The following is a 14579-nucleotide window of genomic DNA, read 5'->3' on the forward strand; positions in this document are numbered from 1 at the left end:
CCAGACAAACAGACACTTACTTTCATGTATTTCAGGAGAAGTTGATGAATTAGCAAGTTGTAAATCCAGCAGTTTTAATCTCTGCAGCACAAGCTTCCATGGTTTTGCCGATCACCCATCACAGATCAAATAATATGATTATTATTAAGCTGTTTAATTGAAATACATGTTCTTACACTTATTTAAGAAGCGGAAAATCAGATATTTCACAATATAATTAGCATGTTTGCCAATTTTATCAATTTGTCAATTAAAAAAAACAACAAAAAAAAAACTAATATATCTGTAATTTAATGGGCTGTCAAAATGAACCTAATGACAATGTAGATGATGTTCTAATCTAAAAAAATAAAAGCACACATGGGGATTTGCAGGAGTATTTAAAACTTGCATGAAAGGGTTCAACTTAAATTGGATTTAAAGGTAAAAATATTCAAGAAGCACAATGCTCTCTTACCAGACCTGATTCTAACACAAACATCAAGCCTATAGTTTTGCTGCTTGGTTTGCTTGCTCATATCTACATTTCACAAAATTATTTCTCAATACTACAGCAAAATATCAGAAAAGGCCAATATATAAACCTGTTTATAAACCCTCATCTTAAAGAAATCTGAAAATGTTTCAAAAAAGGACAAAAGAAGCAAAATAAAATGGAATGTGCCTCCCTTACTTGTGATCCACTCAACCTACTGTAAATACATTTTTAAAGCAGGTGTACACAAGACCCAAAGACATGTATTTCATTCAGCTACATGAAAATAATGCCAGTTGAAACACCTTCACACATGCTTCTATCTTTCTCTAAGAATGTTTATTTTAGTTTGCATCCGAATGGGGTCATGCTGCACTCCTGCCCAAACCAGATTTAATGCCATTAGCACACACAGTAGGGATCTTATTTTGGTGCATCTGGGTGACATGTGATCGAGTGTCTGCATTCTGTGACAGACCTTGCAGGGCGCATCCCAAAGTAAATCAAAAGTAAATGAGCATTTTGTGATACAGGCTCATTCCTCATTCTTGGCCTTAATGTGATTTTGCTGTGGCTCTATTTGTGGTCCAGCAGACCAACAAATAACATAATTACGTTTCTAAACTTTACTGGTCTTGCCATGTGAAAGATCTTCTGCAAAACTTTTTTTTAAACTCTTTCATGCATACGATCACACCGGTGTGATCAGCCTTGGCTGGTCCCTCAAGCGTACAATCACACTTGTGTGATTAGAATGTTCAGTGCGCACGTCATTAACTGCTAAAACTCAAATTTGACTGTGCGCGCTGAGGCACAGAAAAAAGTTTGCAGCACTTGTCATAAATCACAATTGATCCCTGCTTTCAAACAAATAACATTTATTTTAGGTTTCAAATACACATAACTACAAGCAAAACATGCCGTTTAGGGTTTGTAAAATACATGCGGATGTCTATGGAGACGGCTATATTAATATATTTTTTTATATAACTGAGCAATGCGCTTTGTTCACGTAAGATACACACTGTTTATGTTACTAGAATACTTCCTTAATTTCTCTCCCTGATAAACAGTTGCTTACCTGTACGTATTTCATAAGAAAATTATGAATAAACATGACGTAAATCCAGCACCTCCGATCTTTCCTGGGGTTGTTGCTAGAAGGGATACAGCTTTGATTGGGGGTTAACGAGAAGTATCCTCAACTGTATCCCATCTACACTTCACCGTGATACAGGAGAGGGTGAAGTGTAGATGGGATACAGCTGAGGATACTCACGTTAATATAGCATAATTTTTGTGACCCTGTACAACAAATAATATTTTTACATTGGGGGTTGGGTTTAGGGTTGAGGTAGGGGTAGATGCTAATAATATACAATTAATGGGTAATTTAATAAATAATATAAATACTTCTCGTTAACATCCGATCACAGCTGTATCCTTTACTAGCAACAATGGTGGCGCCTGGTACCCTTCATATAACAAATAACATGATCATTACACATGTGAAAGGGTTAAATGTCAAACTAATGCATGACCAGCAATACAAAGGAGAGCTGCCCTTTGAACACAAGTGAGTGAGAGAGAAAGAGAAAAAATAAGATGGGAAAAAGAAAGAAAGATGAAGACCTAAAGGAGGACTATAAGCATACACAGAGGACTCCGTATGAATTATTCCCTGTGATGTCAAATCATTGAGTTTAAGTCTAACCATTGAGACAAAACTGTGTCACAGTGGAGATGTAGAAAAAGAGGAAGGAAAAACATCCTTTTCTGCTCACTTCATGCAATATATCCCAGTTTCTAATAATATTATAAAAAGTTATATTTTCAAGGGGCTGAAAAGGTATTGAATTCATCTGATTACAATAAAAAAAATCTGTACAAAATGAGGAAATAAAATAAATCTAGAGATAATTGAGAAATACAGTTGAAGGCAATATTATTAGGCCTCCTGTGAATTTTTTATTCTTTCAAATATTTCCCAAGTAATGTTTAACTGAGAAAGGAAATATCATTATACTCTTAAGAAATTATTTTAACATTGTGGTTTAAGCACCAATTCTCAGTTTTCATAGTTGCTTATTAACTGCCTATAATTAAGACATTGGCTGTTTATAAGTAATTATAAAGTACACATTCTGCATGATCTTATTTTACACCTAAAATTGCATTGTAGACTCATTTTATCTTTAAAACGAATGCTCGAAACGGTATGACAGCAATGCTTTTCACGCTTAACAGCTGACCGCTTACCTTCATGTGGACGGCTTTCCCAATGTTACCAGTTTGTCCAGTTAGTTACCATGTGCGTTGGTGGACTTGAGACAAGTAAATAACAGGGTGAGAATGTGGGAAAAAATGTAAAAAGTGGTAAAGCGGTGGATTTACGTGAGAAGAGAAGGCGCGAATGACACTCGAGAGAGAAATTTGGGATCTCAAAAAGCATACACAGCGAAAACAAAAACTGCAAAAAAAAAAAAAAAATAGCTCCTGGGATGTATTTGATGCTTTCAAGAAATGTATATAGCGGAATGTTTTCAGAATGAGTCTGGGTTGCAATTTTATCTCTTACCTAAACCTAAACTAGAACCTTAATCGTATTAATAAGCAGCAAATTAGCAATTTATTGAGGCAAAAGTTATGGCTTATTAATTGCGAGACTTGTACCTTATATAAAGCGTGACCAAAATGATTTATTTTGATTGGCTACAGAACAAACCACTGGTGTCCAATGATTTGCCTAATAACTTATGCCATTAAATTGCAATTCAAGTTGAATACTATCTTGGAAAATGCGTAGCTAGTAAAATATTATGTACTGTCATCATAACAAAGATAAAAGAAATTAGTTATTATAAATTAGTTATTAAAACTATTACGTTCAAAAATGGGTTGAAAAAATATTATTTCCATTAAACAGCACTTGGGATAAGAAGGACTAATAATTTTGACATTAACTATATGTATAACATACAGTCAGATGACAACAAAGATGAGGGTTCAACTGCAGTTTATTTAGAGATGAGTTGGGCAGGCAAAAGTCAAAACAGGGGCAAATAATAGCATGAGGACAATCAAAAAGAATAGTCATGGTCACAGGCAAAGAGGTCAATGCAGGCGGCGAAACAACATAAAGGGTAAACAAGATATTGGGTCAAAACACGGCAGGACAACACAGGGAAAACACTTCGTAAAATTCACTTTGTGAATGTGCTATATATAGTCCAGTAATCAGTCTAAACGAGCTTCACCTATGTGAAGGTAATCAGGGGGTAAACTGGGACTGGTGTGTGAGTAAGGTACATGATGGGACATGTAGTTCTCCAGCAATCTCAAACAATAGATCGCTGGTGATCATAACAGAATATAACACTAAATATGAACACACTCTTACTCTTATATTTGCATAGGGTACTCATGAAAAGAAGAGAAAAAAAGAAAACCAATTTGAATAATAATTTGAAAAACCCTGGTGGTTTTTACATTTATGACTTCAATTGAAATCAATGACAATGAAGATACTATATATGCTTCTTAAACATGAAATATCTTAAGCAGCATATCACAACATCTCTAACATCTCTAACCAGACTAAACAAAAAGTTAGAAGCAGAAGTTGCAATCGCGGCGAGGGAATGTGAGTCCAGGTGTGTAACAGTAATGAGGGCATGTCTGCTTCACCAGTCTGATCAATCATATGCCTGTAGCTCTTGGCATGTCCAGCCTACACTTTTTATAAAACAGAAGTCTTCGGCATGTCCTCATTAGTGTGAGTGTATATGTGTGTGAGAGAGTTATAATGACTTGTGAAAGAGTGAGAGGGCAGCTGATCTTTGTGTCTGACCTGGACAGAATGTCTCACACAGTGCAGAGAGGTTAGGAAGAGGACAAGTCTGCCAAAACAAAACCCCATACTGACAACAACTCCACATGCTCATCAAACCCACGGGCACAATCACACTCTGACCAACCATCACACACACACGCACAAGCACACACACACACGCACACACACACATATATATATATAGTCTGACCTCTGCTCATCAATCTCTGATTTATTTTTTGTGATCGGATTTCTTAATAGTACAGCATAAATAATAAATAATAGTTAAAAATGCGTTTGAAAATATTTAACTGATTGATAATATTAAGTGAATACTATGGAGTCAATCTAGGGCCATATATACTTGGAAAATAAAAGAAAGTTTTGCAAACAAAAAATAAAGTATTGAGCTAAATAAATATAACATACTGTAAATGCAAATATCCAAAAACCGCAAAGCAAAAATTTACTTTTGAGAAGTAAAAAATAAATTTGCTAACAAAAATAAAAAACTGTAAAGGGAAAATTAAGTTTTGAGAAATAAAAATGAGATTTGCAAACAAAAAAAGAACTGCAAAAAACAAAACAAAACAAAAAATGAAGCAGTGGAAAAAAATATATATATATTTGAAATAAAAAAAAAAACTATTTATATTTGCAAAACATTTTTATAGCATTGCCTTAAAACCTGTTCAGTCAATTGCAATGCTCATTTTGATTTGCATTTTAGTCAACCAGGAGTTTGCAATGCTGCATTTCACTTTGTGGCCCTGATTTTACACAGGGGCGGAGTCCAGGGAACTTGGGTGCTTACGGCAGGCCCGGACCTGCCTCTATTTAAGCCACATCATCACCTGGAGACACAGTATCACAGAGGTGGTCTTACAGCCCAGTAGGTCCGGTATTAGATTTTTAAATATTTTAGGTTTTTTTGCACTGCCTGTTTTTTTTTTTTTTTTTTTGCAGTTCTATTTTGTTTGCAAAATTCATTTTTATTTCTCAAAAATTTATTTTCGCTTTGCGATTTTTGGAGATTTGCATTTATTATTATTAAATAATAATAATTAATACTAATAATAATTTTCCCAGTGATGGGTTGCAGCTGGAAGGGCATCTGCTGCGTAAAACATAGGCTGGATAAGTTGGCGGTACATTCTGCTGTGGTGACCCCAGATTAATAAAGAGACTAAGCCAAAAAAAAAAAATTAATTAATGAATGAATGAATAATAATAATAATAATAATGGTAATTCCTTACATTTATATAGCGCTTTTCTGGACACTTAAAGCATTTTACACATTGGAGTGAATCTGCTCATCTACTACCAGTGTGCAGCATCCACCTGGATGACGCGACGGCAGCCATATTGTGCCAGACCACACACCAGCTGATTGGTGGAGAGGAGAAAGAGTGATGAAGCCAATTATGACATGGGGATGGTTAGGAGGCCATGATGGACAGAGGCCAGCGAGCAAATTAGACCAAGATGCCAGGGTTAAACCCCTACTCTTTTCGAAGTACATCCTGGGATTTTTAACCACCACAGAGAGTCAGTGACGGCACTCACTGAGCAGTAGAGAGTGCCCTTTACTATTCTAGGGCATTAGGATCCACACAGACTGCAGGTTGAGCGTCCCCTGCTGGCCTCACTAACACCACTTCCAGCAGCAACTTAGCTTTTCCATGCGGTCTCCCATCCAGGTACTGACCGGGCGCAACCCTGCCTAGCTTCAGTGGGTGACCACAATTTTTTGCTCAATGCTTTTTTTTTTGCTTGCAAAACTTTATTTTATTCATTATACAAGTGTATATGGCCCTAGATTGACTCCATAGAATATATGGCCCTAGATTGACGCCATATAATATATGGCCCTAGATTGACTCTATAGAATATATGACCCTAGATTGACTCCATAGAATATATGACCGTAGACTGAAAATATTCGAAAAATATAGATTAAATCATGCAGTGTGGAAAACGTGCAGACATAATTTTAATGGTTAAAGACAAAGCAAAGGCTAGTTCATGGTCTAAAATGCAACACTGCAAAAAATATAGTAACAAACTAATTTAAATGCATGGAGCAATAAATATTTAATGTGTTATGATGTTGATTTTGATAACTTCTTAAGGGAAGAACTAAATAAAGATTTGAAACTAATAAGAATTTAAAATATAATTATTAGCCTCCTCACACACAAAACAAAACAAGTGCACACAACTAGCATTTGGCTGCATTTGTGTCTCATTCACTCAGCCCAAAACAGCCAAGGGCTGAAGCTCTTTAAGAGGACAGACTGAGTGTATAATGGGAAACTGAGATACATGTTTCCTTTTAATGTTCCTTTGTGATTTCTAAGACGGAGGTAAGGAGTGAAGAGCTCTGCTGTAAAGCGTCAGATCCCTGCAGCATATTGCAGAGCAGATTCCACTTCCCCCACTGAGAAATGACTGCACTCCACAGTTCTTATCAGCCCTGGCACGACACGAACAATTACCAGGTGTTTTTACCACATCTGCTGCTGCTGGAGAATATTGTGACACAGTCTGACACGCAAAATAAGATGCATTACAATTACTGGCTAGTCCAGTACACCGTCTGCTGGGAACCACTAGGGAAAAGCCCACATTTCCATTCCTTTGCAACAATACTTAAAATTATTTTACAACTTACTTGTTTAAAAAACTGGCAAGGGTGTATTAAAGTGATCTAAAATTGACAGGAAAGACAAAGACATTTATAATGATACAAACGATTTCCTTCGAAGAAATTTCTAATCATGGATTCACCACAAAAAGATTGAGTTGCAAAATGGTTTGTAATGTAATGAAGCACAAAATATCCAAAGTTTGTGTTTCTTTAATGCACCCTTTCCCAATTTCTGTGATAAGCAAACTTCAATAATGGTGACGAGACACTGAAACAAGTATTATTTAGCATTTTCAGTCATCCATGTTTATGGCTTTACATAAGAAGGAAAAAGCTGAGTTTGATCATGTTTGCAACAAATGAGTAAACACTCAATCAGAGTTTCAACAGCATTACAATGACCAAACATAACAGATCATAACAGATGAGACAGGCCTCTGTATTTTTTGTTCATACAATCAAGGTTGATGGTAGCCAGACCAGTTTGGTTAACAACATTTTTCATTATTTATGTTTCTGCTGTATAAAATCAATATCACATTTGCACTCATACTATTTGGGAGAAAAACAGCCTTTGTGTGTGGCGAGGCTGGTGGTGTTAACTAGTGTCACCTGTGTGTTTGTTTTGTGTTTATTTATTAAAGTTTTTGAAAGTTTGTCCATTCTCTGACTCTATCTTCCTGATTGTTGTGAGCCATCTACTGTAACGTCATTGCAGTGTGATATTGCTTATATTATTTGATACAAATATGAGGCAAAAAAACTCATACAGAGGCATTTATGCCCCAATACCTTTCATTTGTGACCCTGGACCACAAAACAAATCATGCAGTAAATGACTTTTTTTAGGAATAAAAAAGACGTGACAGAATAATACATTTACAAAAGGTCAGAGAGGCTGGAGTATTCTGTGCTAAAACATTTGTTTAGTGTTAAAGGGTATCTCAGTTGATAAAAAAACATCTTTACAGTTGCTGAACTAGAGCTTTAAAGTTTTTTAAGAACAGGAAAAAACCTTTTAGCAATATGATGGTGGTTAGATGTTTATGATTGAATATGATTATGAATAAATAAGGTTTCCATTGATGCGTGATTTGTTAGTATCTGATAATATTTAGCATAGTTATATTTGATTTGAATATCTAGAATCTGAGAGTTCAAAACAATCTAAAAACTCAGAAAATCACCTTTAAAGTTAATTAAGCTCGTCACAAATTTCACAATATCTTGAGTTTTGGGCTTTTTTTTAAATTTACATGTCTTCATCGACTATGATCTTTACTTAATATACTAATGATTTTTTGTTGTAAAAATCATTAACTTTCACTCAATGTATTTTGGCCAAAATATACTTGTGCAACATAAGACTGTGGTTCGTGGTTCAGGGTCACTTTTAGGGACCATATAACAGAGTTGTTGGCCTGCATCATGATCATCACCAGTCAACTGAATGAAATATAAAATAGGTCTGTGATGGGTGCAAGTTTTTTTTTTTTTTTTTACAATTCTTTCTATGTTCAGACCTTCAAACTAATATTAAGGCCCAATCCCAATTCAATTTTTGTACCCCTTCCCCATGGCCCTTGAAACAGAGTGTGAAGGGAAAGGGCTTCAAATTTTACCCCTAAGAAATGGGACACCACTATAACACCTGCACACGTTACCATAGGTCATCGCGAGCTTTTACTTAATATGAGATTGACGATGACGACTGCTGTAGTTATTCCAGTTGTGTAATCTTTTTGGTATTTATCTTCAGGAAGGCACTGAAGGCATATATTATGTAATCATAACGATATAATGTGGCAATAAGATCGTTACTGTACTGTGCATGTACACTGTGGCCATCTAAACACTTGAAAACAACTGTAACATTACCGCGATCTCCACACCCCCCCTCCCCTCACTTAGCGTGATTTCCGCGCGAATTATTATTATGGATTATAGAGTACAAAATTTATCGTTTGTTTATATATTTTTTTAAAGCATGACCGTAAGACAAGAACGCAGTTATGAATGTATTAAAATATAAGCTTGTTGTAACAATTCATATAAATTACAAAAAATAATGTGTGCATCTCCTGACTTCTGCGTGCAGCCATGCTGCCATTGTATATGGTGTATTCTGGGAAATGTTTGTACTCCTTTGAGTGTGGTCCTAAAAACCTCCATTTCAAGGCCTATCTAGCCCTTCTCCCTAGCCCTATGCCTTCAAGTTGGGACATCTCTACCCCTTCGCGTGAACATGCAAAACGAGGGGTAGAATTGGGATTAAGTTTCTCATCATCTAACTATCTATCTATCTATTATATTGCTTAAAAGGTGATTTACGTTTTTCTGCATTTTAAACACTTTAAAGTTCTAGTTCAGCAGCTGTAAATGTTTTTTTTTTTGTCAAAACTGGGATACCCTTTAATACTAAACAAATGTTTTAGCACTGGACAATGCAGTCTCTCTGACCTCTTTTAAATTTAGTATTCAGCCACGTCTTTTAATTCATAGGGAACTAAAATTGTGTGTCTGGAAGCAGCAGAATTAATCAGATATCTGAGATCATTTTAGGAGGTCATACCCAGGACGTAGATCTTGTTTCCGCGCAGGAAGGAGAAGGCTCCGTATCGAGGGGTGGGCATAGAGGTGAGGGGCAGCCACTGGTCCTTCGTCGCCTCATACAGTCTCACCGTGGCCTGAGGGGTCGTGTCGGCTCCCATCCCACCCAACGCATACACTTTACCATCTGAGAGACAGAAAGAGAGTCAAAAATCAGTCTGAACTTTTGTTTCCTGCAACCCTTATTAAGCAAATTAATAACAAACCAATGAGGAAATGACAGAGCAGTGGAAGTGAGTCATGAATGTTCTCTCTCTGTGCCGGAGTGCAGAATCTCTCGGGACGTGCTCTTTTTTTCCTGAGCACCAGCTATTTTAAGGTTTGCTTAAATTCCACCTCTAAACCTCACACTCCACATTTGTTCTCTTCCCTGAGGGGACTGAACATTAAATATGAATGTGTTCCCACGAATGACCCAAACTTGTAAAATTCCTCACAAACTTTTCTATTATAGCTCTACTTTAAAAAAAATATACTTTAATAAAACAGATTTCTCAGTCACTAACACATTTATTCCAACCTCCCTGGTGAAAATCCAGTTTTAAACACATGCTTGTTATGGGGTGCATTTCCCAACAGCATTGTTAACTGACTATGGTTGCAAATTGCAAAAATAACTCAATGACTCTATTTCCTGAATCCCCAGCTCCAATGAACATTCACAAAAAAGGATCACAAATTGGACATACAGCTCTCACCTGAGGTCAGAAACACAGTTTAATCTCATTTTGACAGATTTAAGCAGTTCAAGCACTTAAACAAAAAAAAAAAAAAAAGCAGAGCGAATATGCAATGTGACCTGTATGTTTTATTCTATACAAGTAAAAATGCGTATGTGTATTTTAGATGGTCAGAGGAATTGTTTTTGAAGAGTGTACATTTCAGAATCAGAATCAGAATCAGTTTTATTGCCAAGTGTGCTTCACACACACAAGGAATTTGTTTTGGCTACAGAAGCATTTGTATAAATGATCTAGAATCAACATAAAATGACATACAGTAATAATAAAATAATAATAAAGCAAAACAGTGGAGAAAAAATAGTTTAACAGTGCTTAGAGCATGTATAATGTTTATAACAATAATTTGACATAATTTTTATCCAAAGCTTTTAAATGTACAGAAGTTTTCCAACAAATTGATTTGATTCATTTAGTAAAGCAACAGTACTTAAGTTCATAACGACACATGAATAAAAAATGGAATGTAAAATGTAAATGTTTGGAAAACAAATGTAACGTAAACTACAGCATTATTCAAGTAACATTTTCATCATTAAAATCTAGCAAAAATGTCGGGTTAAAGAAAGTTCTAGAAAGTGCACTACCATGGTCAATGGTGTAAATGTAAAACAAACTAACTCTGAGACAAGATTAAAAAAAATGTTGTGTCAAGAAGTACCAATTAGTCAAGCATGATTTTTTTCTGTTTTCTTCAATTGAGACATTATATCACTAACAGCACAACACTTGTTAAAAATTGTGAGATATCTTCTATTGAGAGATTATTATGTTTATCATGAGGAAAGATCGATTAAGATTAAAAGATCGATTTTATGGGTCTGTATGTTTAATCCCATCTCCTTATATACAGAGAATTAAAACTAAATGAGATAAAGAGTTAGATACAGATGTTGATTAGGAAACGTGAGATGATATTTGGTCTAATGCTAAGAAAATATCTGTTGGTACACATATAACAGAAATACAATGTAAAATAATACATAGACTCCATATCTCCCGTAACCGCAGACATCTATTTAACCCTTCTAATTTGCCTATGTTTAAATGTAAAACTGATGCAGGTATTTTAACGCATTATATGTGGTCATGTAACAGACTGCAAAGGTTTTGGTCTTTGGTGCTGGGGGAAACGGAAAAGATCTTTAACATGAAGCTGGATTTTGACCCAGTTTTATTGATTTTGGGTATACCTAATGGATGCATTTTTTTCATCAGCTAATAAGAAATTGTTTAATATATTAACCTTTGCTGCCAGAAAAAAACATTTTACTTAATTGTGTTAGTGATAAATCTCCATCACCTGAAGGTTGGCACAAGATGATTTTTGAGTTAATTCCCCATAACCATCTTACCTATGTTTTACACAAAACCACATAATTTTTTTAAAGTTTGAGCTCCACACAGTATTTGGATTATTTGGAACCTAGTCTTTGCCCTATTATGCTAAATGGAATATTGTAACTGTACTATTATCTGAAAAATGATCAATGTTTTAGCCCTTTTTATGACCTGTTTTATTTTGGGTTTTATATATAATCTGAGCTTTTTTTCTTTTTCCTTTTTTGTCTCCATTGTTTTGTGTTGATATTTTTCTTTGTGTGTCTTTTGAAGATATATTCTTATGTCTGTATTATTGTGAAAATCCAATAAAGATTATTATAAAAAGTGTACATTTGTCTCAACATTATCATATATTGTACATTTTAAATGCAATAAGACAAATGCAGGTTAACTCAAATCACTCAAAGCACCAGTAGCAGGCTATTATTCACAGTGAATTTTTTGCTAAAAAACTAAGAAAATAATAGCAGCTTTCATCCTGCGATCATACAAACATGAAATATCAAGCATGCAGTGGTAATTTATCTGACTATTGTTTTCATGTATCTTTTGCAGCATCTTATACATGAAAATGCATCCTAAAAATATTGATACCCATTGACAAATCTGGTTTCATCATGACTTTAAGAACCCTGGCATATAGACAATGGAAAGCAGAACACAACCTACATACAAATACATAGCAACACAACTCTTTTTACAAACCTCAAACTTAAATAAAAACCAAATCGCACCGTAAATCAGGAAGAAACGTTATTCACATCTTAGAGAAAGGCATGCTGGCACACAAAGGAATGACTTCATTCAATGTGTGTCCTATAATGTAGGCACATTCTGCATTGTTTGGATCTAAAGACAAGAACTCATCTGAAGCTATTTTTACTAACCCCATTCTGTGAGCTAGTTTGCATAGTAATGTTCACATAATGAGTGTTGTGTATAAGCTGAGGCTCTGATGACATTTTGATGGCTTCCGAATGCTGGTGCTTTCAACACAAAATAGTGTGAAAATGATTAATTTTGTGTTTACATTTTTAAAACATGAAAATTAGAAAATTTTGTTCCTAGTCTTGAGAAAGGAGTCCTTCAGGAAATGAAATATTATCATTTATATATAAAATTTCAATTATAAACAATTATAATAATAATAAATAAATTCCAAAAATCATTAAAATATTACACAAAAAAAATTTATTAATAGGGTTTACAAAATATTTTTAAGGTAACTTAATGCAAACAATTCATATGGGCTGAATTTAAACTAATAAATTAAGTTGAACATTACTAAGGCCCAATCCCAATTCTACCCCTTAGCCCTTCTCCCTACTCCTTGTCCCAATTCTCTTTAGCTTGAAGGCGTAGGGCTAAGGGGAAGATTTTTCAGGACCACACTCTAAGGGGTACAAAAATTCCCCAGAATACACCATCTACAATGGCAGCATGACTGCACAGGGAAGTCAGATGCATATTTTTTGTCATTACTATGAATTTTTACAACAAACAAGCATATGTTTTAATACATTCATAACAGTGTTCATGTTTTAATGTGTCATGCTTTAAAAAAACAATAAAAAACGCTAAATTTCGCTATCTATAATCTATAATAATAAATCTAGTACAGTATTGCAGTCCCACAACATACTTTCACATCTTCGATGACACTCGAATACCCTGTCAGAAAAGTCTAGTGGCTGGGAATGAGCTTTTTACAGTGTCTGCTATAATAATAATGTTGTTTTTGTGTGTTTATGTAGATGAAAATGACCATGGTTTAAATACACAGTACAGTTACAAGCTTATTGTCACATTATATTATTATTATATTATTACATATGATGACGTGTGCAGGTGCTGTAGCGGTGTCTCATTTCTTGGGGGTAAAATTTGAAGTCAAAATTTGCCCTTCCCCTTCACACATTTCAAGGGCCAAGGGAAAGGGGTAGGGGTAAAAAATAGAATTAGGATTGGGCCCATTGTTTGTTTAAATTCAGCCCATATAAATTGTTTGCAACCACTTACCTTAAAAAATTTAATAAATTCAATGAACTTTTTTTTCAGTGTAGAATATCAATATAATACGAGTAAAGATCATGTTCATGAGTATATTTCCTACAGCAAATATATAATAACTTAATTTTTATTGGTAATATGCATTGCTAATAACTTAATTTGGGCAAATCTGAGGGCAATTTTATCAGTATTTAGATTTTTTGAACCCCCGTATACTCTAGTATAGTTGTTTCTTACCCAAATATTATCCTATCTTAACAAACATACATCAATGGATTTATTAAGCTTTATGTGAATCAATTTATAAACTTTTACACTTATTTTATGTTCCATATATTAAAAATTTGTGTGTGTGTTTGTGTACAGAACAGATATTTTTACTATAAAATCAACAGTGAAAAACTCTGCTAATCCAGCGTAAAACAGATATATCGGTTTATAATTAAGCATAGCACCGCAGAAACGATATCATATATCCAGTTCAGGCTTAACTAAGCGCAACGACCTTCATGAAGTTTTCAAGGGAACTCTTAAACCACAGCAGTGAAATTAGAATATGAATGTGCCTAGAAATGCAGCATCAGCAAAGAGAAAAGCCCTGCTGCAGCACAGCCAACTGCTAATGGAGACACAGAGAGAAAAACACCCTGAAACTCATGCAAATCACTATTTGACTCAATCGTCAATGGGACACGCAGCATGGGAGAATCGACTGATGTGTGAATATGGGCGATTACAGGATTGAAACGCATGCATCAAGACATCAGGATCATCCCAGGAGGAAACGGCATTAATGCTCACCATATGGAGCACTCAAGACTGTGATAGAGGACGTATGTTAGTTAAACACAGTCGCTTTTTGTGTGTGAATTTGTCTGTTGGCATTACTGCAGCAGCTGCTGACTCAGACATCTGCA

The 14579-nt window shown here is 34.9% G+C and overlaps 1 protein-coding gene across 1 annotated transcript in view; it reads right to left on the reverse strand.

The window, feature by feature from the left end:
- The window catches only part of klhdc8b (kelch domain containing 8B), a 236755-nt gene that overhangs the window by 77891 nt on the left and 144285 nt on the right, over nt 1-14579 (reverse strand). Inside the window, exon 4 of the mRNA XM_056449548.1 lies at nt 9531-9695. Within this exon, the coding sequence (XP_056305523.1) occupies nt 9531-9695 (165 nt within the window). The remainder of the gene's footprint in view (nt 1-9530; nt 9696-14579) is intronic.

Source organism: Danio aesculapii, chromosome 23, assembly GCF_903798145.1.
Source record: "Danio aesculapii chromosome 23, fDanAes4.1, whole genome shotgun sequence".
Taxonomy (NCBI): domain Eukaryota; kingdom Metazoa; phylum Chordata; class Actinopteri; order Cypriniformes; family Danionidae; genus Danio; species Danio aesculapii.